Source organism: Mesoplodon bidens, assembly GCF_964165515.1.
Source record: "Mesoplodon bidens genome assembly, chromosome: X".
NCBI classification, from domain to species: domain Eukaryota; kingdom Metazoa; phylum Chordata; class Mammalia; order Artiodactyla; family Ziphiidae; genus Mesoplodon; species Mesoplodon bidens.
The window spans coordinates 76,690,481-76,702,813 of NC_138163.1; the positions used below are offsets into that span (position 1 = coordinate 76,690,481).

General features: G+C 35.2%; 1 protein-coding gene across 7 annotated transcripts in view; it reads left to right on the forward strand.

Annotated features, from left to right (window-relative positions):
* Nucleotides 1-12,333, forward strand: part of ATRX (ATRX chromatin remodeler) — a 237,956-nt gene that overhangs the window by 118,822 nt on the left and 106,801 nt on the right. For all 7 annotated transcript variants that reach the window (XM_081222784.1, XM_081222780.1, XM_081222782.1 and 4 more), the window contains 2 exons: nt 10,440-10,581; nt 11,739-11,848. In XM_081222784.1, coding sequence (XP_081078910.1) covers nt 10,440-10,581; nt 11,739-11,848 — 252 coding nt within the window. The remainder of the gene's footprint in view (nt 1-10,439; nt 10,582-11,738; nt 11,849-12,333) is intronic.

A 12,333-nucleotide genomic window follows, 5' to 3' on the forward strand; every position in this document is an offset into this window, starting at 1 on the left:
GACTTATCTGTTTCTCCTTAGGTCTGTTTTGGTAAATTTTGTCTTTAAGGAATTTCTCCATTTCATTTATGTAGTCTAATTTATTGATGTAAATTTGTTCACAGTATTCCCTTATTTTTTGTTTTTGTAGGCACTGTCATGATATCTCATCTTTCATTTGTGTTATTGATAATTTGTCTTTTTTTTCTTGATTAGTCTCTAGAGGTTTAGCAATTTTACTATCTTTTCAAAAATACCAGCTTTGGATTTAATTTCCTCTATTGTTTTCAACTTTTTCTAATTCATTGGTTTCACCTTTTTCTAATTCATTGGTTTCCATTCTACTTTTATGTTATCACTCTTTCTTCAGGTTTAATTTGCTTTTTTACCAGCTACTTAAGGTGAATTTTGGATCTTGCTCCTTTTTTAATATATACATTTAAAGGTATAAAGTTCCCCACTCTGCATACTGTTTTAAATGCTGCAGTGTATGAATTTTGATGTTTTGTGTTTTCCTTTTACTCTGTTCAGATCATTTCTATATTTCTTATGACCCAGAAAATGATGTATCTTTTTGAACGTTCCATGTATATATTCTGCCGTTGTGGGGTGAAATATTCTATAAATTTCAATTAGGTTATGATGGTTTATTACATTCAGGTCCTGTATATCCTTTTGTTTTTTTTTTAAGTTAACACTTACAAAAATGTTTATTTAGGCTGCGCCAGGTCTCAGTTGTGGCATGTGGGATCTTTTTTTTTAGTTGCAGCATATGGAGTCTTAGTTGCAACACGCGGACTCTTAATTTGCAGCATGTGGACTTCTTAGTTACGGTATGCAGAGTCTTAGTTGCAGCAGGCGAACTCTTAGTTGTGGCATGCATGTTGGATCTATTTCCCCGACCAGGGGTCGAACCCGGGCCCACTGCATTGGGAGCGTGGAGTCTTATCCACTGGACCACCAGGGAAGTCCCAGGTCCTGTTTATCCTTAATGATATTTTGTCTCATATTGAGAGAGCAGTGTTGAGGTCTCTAGCTATAATTGTCGATTTGTCATTTTCTCATTGCACTTCTCTCAGTTTTTTGCTTATAGTTTGTTATTAGGTACATGTACATGTAAGATTGTTATGCCTTTCTTGTGAATTGACCCATTATCAATGAGTAATGTCCCTTTTACCTCTGGTGATTTTTCACCATCTGAAATCTACTCTATGTGATGATAGTATAGTCACACCATCTTTCTTTTCAAGCATTTTACTATGAAAAGTTCCAACGTACTGCAAGGTTTACAGAATTTCACAGTGATTTCCCATAAACTCAGGTCCTAGATTTTCTGTTAACATTTTACTATACTTGGTTTGTTACATTCCTATTTATCTACTAATTTCTCTATCCATCATTATATTTTTTATGCATTTCAATGTCAATTGCAGACATCATTTCACTTAACCTTAATGCTTTAGTTTGCATGTCATTAGCTAGAATTCATATTTATTTAAAATTTTTCTTTTTATGTAAAATTTATTTTGAGTGAAATATACCAATCTTAAGTGTACATTTGCTTTTGACATACCATGGAATGCACCCATCTACTGTATGTATTTTTGTGGTTTTCTTCAGCTTGCCTTTTTTCCTTTTACTTAATGTTTTGAGAGTGTTCTGTCCTCCCTAGGTTGTGTCTGCTCTTAACTGTGAAACAGCTTATCTGTTGAATGGATATACCACTGTCAATCCTCCCCTCCCCAAGTCTTCTTTTGAGGTACAGTTAGGTTGTTCCAACGTTTTCACTAAATTGGAGTATCCTGTTACATATTGGCATGACTTCTTTTGTTTGTGCTTCTTTGGGTTCTTTTTAAAAATTTCTTACTATTTTAACTATTTTTAAGTACACAGTTCAGTGAAATACATGTTGTGTAACCATCATCACCATCCTTTTTCATGACTTTTTCATTATCCTAAACAGAAACTGTGTACCCATTTAACAATAAATTCCCATTCCCTCTTCTCCCTAGTCTCTTGTAACCTCTCTTCTACTTTCTGTCTCTATGAATTTGGCTATTCTAGGTACCTCATATGAGTGGAATCATTCAGTATTTGTCCTTTTCTGTCTGTCTTATTTCACATGGCAGAATGTTTTGAAGATTCATTCATGTTATATCAACTATCAGAATTTAATTTGTTTTTAAGGATGGACAGTATATTCTGTGCATATACAACATTTTGTTTATTCATTTATCCGTTGATGGATACTTAGGTGTCTTCCACTTTTTGGCTTCTGTGAATAATGGTGCTCTGAACATGGATATACAAATATCTCTTCAAGTTCCTGCTTTCCAGTCTTCTGGGTATATATACAGAAGTGGAATGGTGGAACATATGGTAATTATTGATGTATTTTTTGAGGAATAACCACAGTGTTTTCCACAACAGCTGCACCATTTTATATTTCCACCAGCAGTGCATACAGGTTCCAATTTCTCTATATCTTTACAATATTTATTTTCTTTTTCTTTTCTCTTCTTTCTTCTCTTCCCCTCCCCCCCTTTTGTAATAGCCAACCTAATGATTGTGAAGTGGTATTTCATTACGGTTTTGATTTGCATTTCCTTAATGACTAATGATGTTGATCATCTTTTCATATGCATATTGACCATTTGTATATTTTTGGAGAAGTGTCTATTCAAGTCCTTTGCACATTTTTAAATTGTGCTTTTTTTTGTTATTGTTGTATTGTAGGGGTTCTTTATATATTCTGGATATCAGTCTCTTATCATATATGTAATTTGCAAATATATTCCCCCATTTTGTGGATTATCTTTAATTCTATTGGTAAGTATACTTTGCATAAAAGTGTGAAATTTTGATGAAGTCCAATTTATCAATTTTTTTCTTTCATTGCCTGTTCTTTTGATGTTTTATTTAAGACATCATTGCCAAATCCTTTGTCATGACAGTTTCTTTCTTTGCCATTTTGTATAATCCTGTTAATATGCTGTTGAATTTGGTTTGCTGGTAGTTTGTGGAGGAGTTTTGAATCTATATTAATAGAGAATCTGTAGTTTTCATATAGTTTATTTGTCTGAATTTTGAATCAGGGTAATGCTGGTCTCACTGAATGAATTAGAAAATATTCCCTCATCTTCAGTTTTCTAGAAGAGTTTCAGAAAAATTGTCATTAATTATTTCTTAAATGTTTGGTAAAATTCACCAGGCAAGTCCATCTGGCCCTAGGCTTTTCTCTTTGTTGGAAGTTTGATTACTGATTCAGTGTTCTTAACTAGTTTAGCAGTCTGTTCAGATTTTGTTTTCTTCATGGGTCTGATCTGGTGGTTTGTGTTTCTAGGGATTTTTCCATTTCATCTATGTTACCCATTTTGTTGTATAGTTGTTCATAGTATTCTTTCATAATTATTTTTATTTCTGTAAAATTGCTAGTAATGTCATCACCTTTATTTTAGATTTTAATAATTTGAATCCTCTATCTTTTTGTCGTACTCATTCTAACTAAAGATTTGTGAATTTTATTCATTTCAAAGAACCAACTTTTGATTTTGTTGATTTTCTCTTTCTAGTGTCTGTTTTATTTCTGTCTGCTCTAATCCATGTTATTTCCTTCCACCTGCTAGCTTGGGTTTAGTTTGCTCCTCTTTTTCTACTTCTTTACGGTGTAAAGTTAAGTTCTCAATCTGTGATCTTATTTCCTTTTTAATGTGTATGTTTACCACTATACATTCCCCACTTAGCACTTCATTTGCTGAATCCCACAGGTTTTAGTATTTTGTGTTTTCATTTTAATTTGTCTGAAGGTATTTTCTAATGTCCCTTGTGGTTTCTTATTTGGCCTATTGGTTATTTAAGAGTATCTTGTTTAATTTATGCATATTTGCATTTTTCCCATTGTCCTTTTGTTATTGATTTCTAGTTTCATTCCACTGTGATTGGAGAAGATAGTTTTTTATGATTTTATTTATTTACTTATTTTTTAAGAGGTCAGTAAAACCTTTCATTTTATTTATTTTTTTAATTGAAGTATAGTTGATTTTTAGATTTTAATCTTCTAAAATTTATTAAGGCTTGTTTTGTGCCCTAACATGTAGTCTGTCCTTGAGAAGTTCCATGTGCAGTTGGGAAAATTCGTACTCTGCTGTTGTTGAGCAGAGTGTTCTGTGTGTTAGGGCTAATTGGTTTACAGGGTTGTTCAAGTTCTGTGTTTCCCTGTTGATCTTTAGTTGGCTTGTTCTATGCATTATTGAAAGTAGGGTGTGATGTCTCCAAACTATTGTTGTAGAACAGCCTATTTCTCCTTTCAATTCTGTCAGTGTTTGCTTCATATAATGTGGGACTCTGTTTTGGGTGCATTTATGTTTATGATTGTTATATCTTTTTGATTAATTTACTCATCTATTAATATATATATATTTTGCCTTTTGTAATTGTTTTTGACTTAAAGTCTATTTGTCTGATGTTTATATAGCCATCCCAGCCTTCTTAGTTGCTGTTTACATGGAATATCTTTTACCATTCTTTCACTTTCAACCTATTTGTGTCTTTTTTAAAAAATTTATTTATTTATTTATTTATGGCTGTGTTGGGTCTTCGTTTCTGCGTGAGGGCTTTCTCCAGTTGTGCCAAGTGGGGGCCACTCTTCATTGCGGTGCATTTGCCTCTCACTGTTGCGGCCTATCCCGCCGCAGAGCACAGGCTCCAGACATGCAGGCTCAGCAGTTGTGGCTCACGGGCCCAGCCGCTCCGCGGCATGCGGGATCCTCCCAGACCAGGGCCCGAACCCGTGTCCCCTGCGTCGGCAGGCAGACCCCCAACCACTGCGCCACCAAGGAAGCCCTATTTGTGTCTTCTAATCTAAAGTGAGTCTTTTGTAGACAACCAATATTTGGATCATTTTAAATCAATTTTAGCATTCTGTGCCTTTTGATTGGGGGTTTAATCCATTATATTTTAAGTAAGTACTGATGAGTAAGGATTTACTTACTCCATTATGCTATATTTTATGTCTTAATGCTTTTTTGCTCATCATTTCCTCCATTGCTTCCCTTTTTTTGGTTTGTTTATTTCATTTTTTGCAGTGACACATTTTGATTCCCATCTCATTTTCTTTTGTGTATCATATGTAGATATTTTCTTTGTGGTTAACATGGGATTACATATAACATCCTAAAGTCATAATGATGTAGTTTAAATTGAATGAACTTGACCTCAGTCATGCACATAAATCATAGTCTTTTACAGCCCCATTCCCCCCTGTATATAATTCATGTCACAGATTTTGTTTCTATACATTTTATGCCCCAATAACATATATTTATAATTACTTTTTACGGTTTTGTCTTTTAAATCCTATAGAAAGTAAACCTGGAGTTACAAACCAAAATTACAATAATACTGGGTTTTATATTTGACTGTGTATCTTTTCCATACATCTTTAGTTCTTTATACATCTTTGAGTTACTATATAGCATTTTTTTCATTTCAACCTGGAGGCTTCCCTTTAGCATTTCTTGTAGGGTAGGTCTATTTTTAATGAACTCTCTCAGTTTAGGAATGTCTTGATTTCTCCCTCTATTTTGAAGGATACTTTTGTTTGATATAAAATTCTCAGCTGACAGTTGTTTTCTTTCAATACTTTAAAATATATTATTGCACTGCCTTTTGGCCTTCAAGTTTCTGATGAGAAATAAGCTGATAATGTTATTTATGATCCCTGTATGTGACAAGTCAATTCTCTCTTTCTACTTTCAAGATTCTCTCTTTCTTTGTACTTTGAAGTTCTGATTATAATGTGCTTGGTCTGGGTCTCTTAGTTTATCTCACTTCAAGTTTGTTGTGCTTCTTGGATTTGTAGATCCTGGTCTTTACTCAAATTTGGGGAGCTTTGGCCATTATTTCCTCAAATAACCTTTCTGCCCCTATTTTTCTTCTTCTTAGACTCTCATAATGTATATATTGATCTGCTTGATGATGTCCTACAAGTCCCTCGGTCTCTCAGTTTTCTCAATTCTTTTTTCTTTCTGCTCCTTAGACTTGATAATTCCAGTTGACATCTTCATGTTTGATAATTTTCTGCCTGCTCATATCTGAATCCTTTTTGAATTTTTAATTTTATTTATTGCCTTTTGCAGTTCCAGATTTTCTGTTTGACTCCTTTTTGTAATTTCTACTTCTTTGTTGATAGTCCCATTTTGTGTCTACATTGTTTTCCTGATTTCCTTTAGATTGTCCACAGTTTCCTTTGGGTTTTTGAACATATTTTAAGACAGTTACTTTAATGTCTTTGTCTAATAAGTCCATTGTTGGGGACTTATCAGGGATGGTTTCTGTTGTCTTGTTTTTTTGAATGGGCCGTGTTTTCCTGTTTCATTGTTTGGTTTGTGGGGTTTTTTAAATTGCATATTGGGCATTTGGCTATTATAATGCAGTAACTCTGGAAATTAAGTTCTCTCCCTTCCCAAGGATTTGCTGTATTTTTTTTTCTTTAGTTGTCATAGTCTGACTGATATGAGACTCTCCCCATTTATTTTTGCAAAGTTTGTTTATTGTTTTGCATCATTACTGAATGCTCTTTTCCTTTCACTAATGTTCTGTTAATGTTTTGAAAGAGATTTCCTTGAATGCCTGATCTTTTCCAGTCTTTGTAGATTGGCTCTGTACTGGGGCACTCCTTCAGTACTTAACTAGATTTGCAATGAAGCTAAAGGATCACTTTGAGGTTAAAACTTAAGGTCTTTTCAGGTTTTTTCTGAGCATGTTTCTTACCTGGGCGTACACTTGGTCTTATAATTCTTCTGTCTATTTTGCTGGTTTTGAATGTCCTAAATTCCAAGAGTCTCATCCTAGCTTCGTCTCTGGGCCTTAGGTGGTCAGTTGTATGTCTCCACCTATAATGTCTTGGCCGTGACATCTGTGGGTTTATAGTTGCCTTGTAGCTTTTTTTTTAAGCATTTTTTTTCTGTTTTTTCCCATCAGAGTTTCAAGTTAGGTGAAACAATGATAAGAGTTTTATGTCATTCCTTTGGTTATCCCCAGGCAGGTTATAATAGATATATACAATAATTTGCAAATAATTTCTGCTGTGCTCCCTCTAGTTTGAGGGAGGAAACTGTCAACCAGGCTGCTTCTGCTTCAAGAATAAGACCATCACCTCACTAGGAGGTAGTGGGGTAAGGACAAGTAAAAATACCATAAAACTGTCCTACCATTTTAAAGATGGCCTTTCTCTGGTCTCTGCTGAATGCCCTGTGTTATGCATGAAGAGTATGCTCTACCTTGTTTGAAATTGAATGCCTTCCAGATCTATATGATCATTGGGAACTATTTAGCTCACAACTTCTTGGTCACACTTTGTCTGACTTTGTGGAGTTTTACTCCTCATGTGCATTTTAATATTCAGTTAAGACAGTGACTCCCATTTTGATTTCTGGAGGTCTTTTTGTATAGTCCTTTTCTCTCTGTAGTTTCTCTCTGTAGTTTTTCTAGCCATCTCAGCTTGACCTCTGTCTCCCCAGCTCAGCACAACTCCAGTGTTCTGCTTTGGATACCCTCGATTCTGGAATGTGCCTTCAGGCAGCAGTCAAGGGGGAATAGGGCCCTCCTTGTTGGTTTTGCTTCTCTCAGGTATCAGTGTCCTGCTGGTGCCTGTTATTCAAAGTCCAAAAACGTTAGTTTTGTATATTTTGTCTACTTTTCTAATTGATTACAGCAGGAGGGTAAATTTGGTCCCTAGTACTCCATCATGCATTGTGATCCTGAATCTCCATCAGCAGAAATGGGGCTCAGCCTTTTCAGTATGTTGCTTAAATGGTTTTGTTTTCATTTTTTCTTTTCCTTTTTCAATTCAGATGTGGGATACATTTCATGTCCTTATTTATTATTCTTTGCTATAGCTTAATTTATCATTTGTTGTAAATTCTCCATTTCATTACTATTATTAGTTATATAAACTTTAATTAAATTGTACCTTAATTGCATAAACACATGCACTTAGTCACTAATAAGTAGACAGTTTTTTAATAAATTGTCTTCTCCTCCATTCAGGATGAAGATTCACTAATCTCCAATCCTGAAGATAGTGCTTAATAGCTAAAATATCACTTATGAACATATGGTTCAAAATTCTTAAAGCCTTGTATATTAGCTTACTCCTGTGCATTAAAAAATTACCACAAGCTTAGCTTAAAACAAGACAAAGTTATTATCTCACAGTTCTATAAGTCAGGAATTTGAGAGTGGCTTAGCTGATCGTGGTCTACTGGGTCGTCTGCTCAGTGTCTCACCAAGCTGAAATTAAGATGTTAGCCAGAGCTGCAATTTTCATCTAAGACTTTGTTGTTTTCTAGCTCACATATTGGCAGAATCCAGTTCCTTGTGATTGTAGCAGTGAGGTCCTTAGCTACTAGAGACTTCTCTCCACAGTATGTCAGTTTGCTTGTCTTGGAGACCAGAAGAGAACATCTCTTACCCTTTGGTCTTTTAAAGAGCTTACCTTGATTAGGTCTGGCTCACCTAGGAGAATGTCCCTTTTGATTAAACCAAACCCAGCTGATTAGTGGCCCAATTATGGGAATGATATCTCATCATAGTTACATATCTCAGTCACACTCAAGGGGATGGGATTATACCAGAGGGTGGGAATCTTGGAGGCCATTTTAGGATTCTGCCTACCACACCTTGCAAATAGGACAAGACATTCAGAGAATTTTACATTTTGGCTAAAGGCTTTGCCCCAGCAATATGAAGCTGGGACACATCTAGCTAGAACACAATAAAAATTTAGTGAATACTTAGTCTATGCCTAATACTTTGTATTCTTTGCCTTATTTAATCTCTGCAACAACCCCATGAGGGTTGTTTATAATCTTTCCTACTTTGCACATGGAGAAACTGAAGCTAAGAGGGTTTAAGTAACTTGTTGAAATGGAGCTGGGATCTAAACGGCCTGTGCTATTTATACTACACCACACTTTCTCCTAGTATTAATCTTAATTTGTATATAATTTCGGTTTTATATAAGTGAAGTATCTATCCAGGTGTTTTATTACAAATTTGTGACTTATTTAATATTTTTACATGCAATAATGGTACTGTAGTTATGATTTTAAAAAGAGAGAGTGTCCTTTTAAAGAGACATTCTAAAACACTTACAGATGAAATAACAGGCTTGCTTGGGATTGCTTCAAAATCATTTATGGAATCAAAGGAGTTGGAGAACGGGTGGGAGACTGTCAGTGAAACAGAACTGGCCAGAAGTTGATAATTTTTGAGGTGGAATAATGGGTAACGGGGCTCATTATGCTACTGTTTACTTTTGTTTATGTTTGAAAATTTCAGTAGTGAGTATCAAATAATCCATTCATTTCTAGTTACAGTTCTAAATAAGGAAACGAATACCGGCTGATATTTTATCCTTAAGCATCACAATGTCTACAGTTTAAAATCATGAATCTTTATTGATTGTCATGGAACCATAAACCTGTTTATACAAGCATTTCATTTATTAAAGTAGTAATGCATAGTGGTTAAGAGCATGGACTCTGGAGCCTAATCCTCTGGGTATAATTCTTAGTGTTGTGATACTTAATAGTTGTATGACCTTGTGTAAGTTATTTAACTTCTCAGTCCCTCATTTTTTTTTTTCATTTTAAAATGGCAACACTTGTACCTAGCTTATACAGTTCTTGAGTATACTACGTAATGGATAGACATTGGGATAAGAAAGCAAAAAATATATACAGATACATGTATTCATATGTATTTATATCTATTTAAGTTTTCTTTCAAATAAGAAACTTGAGGTAATTGTTTCCCTTTTGCATTTAGAGGGTATTATATGTTCTTATCATGCTTTCAAGCCTGAGGTTCTCAAATCAGTGTTTCTGAAAGTTTTTCCCTTTCACAACACATATTTACTGTGTTTTTCAATGGGAGTCTTCTGGAATCTTGGGTGGGACAGTTCTTGTTTGGGACTGTCTTTCACATTGTAGAACATTTATATTTACCTTCCCCTCTGCCTACATTAAATATCAGTCCTAACCAGTCATTGTGATAACCATAAGTGCCCTTGCACATTTTCACATGTCCTGTAGAAGAATAGAAAAATCCCTTTTGGGGAGCCATGTGTCTATTCAAATTTTAATGGTGGTGCCATGGATTAATTTAGAGTGCTACTTTTGTCACATTTCTGCCTAACACATGTTGAGATGTTCAAGGTGAGAACTGATGAGCTAAATTAGCGACATTACCACAGTGATTCAAAGTCTTGTGGAGGTTTTTGATTTTGGAAAACATATAAACCTGTGATCTGTCCTGGTCTTACTGAACCAGAATATTGGATGTATGGTATGGAAGTAGATGTGTCTGTATTTTGCAAAATTTCCCTTAGTAAGACTCATACTCCACCATTGCTTGAAAGATTTCTTTGAGCTTAACTATAATTGTCTTTCTTGTAGGTGATAGAAATTGAAGATGCTTCACCCACTAAGTGTCCAATAACAACCAAGTTGGTTTTAGATGAAGATGAAGAAACCAAAGAACCTTTAGTGCAGGTTCATAGAAATATGGTTATCAAATTGAAACCCCATCAAGTAGATGGTAAGAAACTATTAAATGATTAAAGCATTTTTAGTTAAATTTTACCAATATTTGGTGTCCCCTGTGTGCCTCACATTCTGCTAAGTACTGGAGTTACTTCTACTGGTGAGTAAAACAAATATGATCCCTGCCCTTATGGAGTGCATAAGCAAATGAAGAAGAACAAAACTGGACAATTGCAAAGAAAATGGGTATTATGAAAGGGGAAGTGTGCCCCTCACAAATGGGTATATATAGCAAGTGAATTTCACCTAATCTGCAGTGGTTGGCTAAGGGCAGCTATGGGGTATGGAGAGGTACAGTTAGTTAAAAATGCTTTTTCAAGTATGTTGCTAATAATACTCCTACATTGGTTTTGGAAAGATACCAAATTATCCCTATCCTCTGCTTTGTCAGAGTGGAATCACTAAGTCAGTTTTGATTGTGTATATGAATGAATTCATAAGGGAAGTTCTATAGTTCCTACTCCTTAGGTAGCAAGCCCCTTTGTTGTTCAGTTTTTAATGTTGAATAAAGGGAGAAATGATGAATTATCTCCTGGATTTTTTTTCCTGATTGACTCAATAAACCTGAAAGTATATTTGATAGGAATCTATTCTCTCTTTGGATAAAGTTTCTATTTTAGATTATTCATATGTCTCTCTGGACCATCCCAGGGAATGGAGAAGGTCTGCTGTGATAGCTTAGAGGAGTGAAAGTTACCCTCTTGTGTGCTTGTGTTCACATTTTTTTCTAGTTAACCTTAGTGTGTGTGTGTGTGGGTAAAACAAATCTCATTTACATTTAAGAGATTTTTATCTCTCTTTTTAAAAAATTCTGTTGCTTAGAAGTTTTGGTTATGTTTTTGATATGTTTATGATGGAAGATTTATTTTATTTTATTTTATCTTATTTTATTTTATATATTTATTTGGTTGTGCCAAGTCTTAGTTGTGGCAGGCGTGCTCCTTAGTTGAGGCTCTTTGGCTCCTTAGTTGTGGCATGCGAACTTTGGTTGTGGCATGCACGTGGGATCTAGTTCCCTGTCCAGGGATCGAACCCAGGCCCCATGCATTAGGAGTGTGAGTCTTAACCACTGTGCCACCAGGGAAGTCCCGATGGAAGATTTTTTTTTAACTTGAGTCTTTAAATTGAGCATAACGAAGCTGTCATTTTTAGGTGTTCAGTTTATGTGGGATTGCTGCTGTGAGTCTGTAAAAAAAACAAAGAAGTCTCCAGGTTCAGGATGCATTCTTGCCCACTGCATGGGCCTTGGTAAGACTTTACAGGTAAGAACATGAAGATATTCTGTTCTTGTGCATTCATTAATTCAAGAATATGTATTTTATGTTCCAGGCACGGTTGTAGGCGCTGGAGATAAAGCAATGAGCAAGAATAACAAGATTTCTCCCTCAAGAAACTTATATTCTGGTGGGGGAGAGAGATTTTAATCAAATAAAATAAGAAATATGTACTTTCAGATAATAAATGTTAAGGAAGAATAGAGAGGGAAAGCATCTTTTAGGAAGTGATCTTTGAGCAGAGATCCTAATGAAGTGAAGGAGGAGGGTTACAGGAATAGCCAGTAAAACTGCAAAGAGTCTGAGGTGGAAATGAAGTTCCTTTACAACACTGGTTTTTTTTTTGGGGGGGCCGTGCTGCGTGGTTTTGTGGGATCTTAGTTCCCCAACCAGGGATTGAACCCACGCCCTTGGCAGTGAAAGCGCCGAGTCCTAACCACTGGACCGCCAGGGAATTCCCAACTTTTTAACAG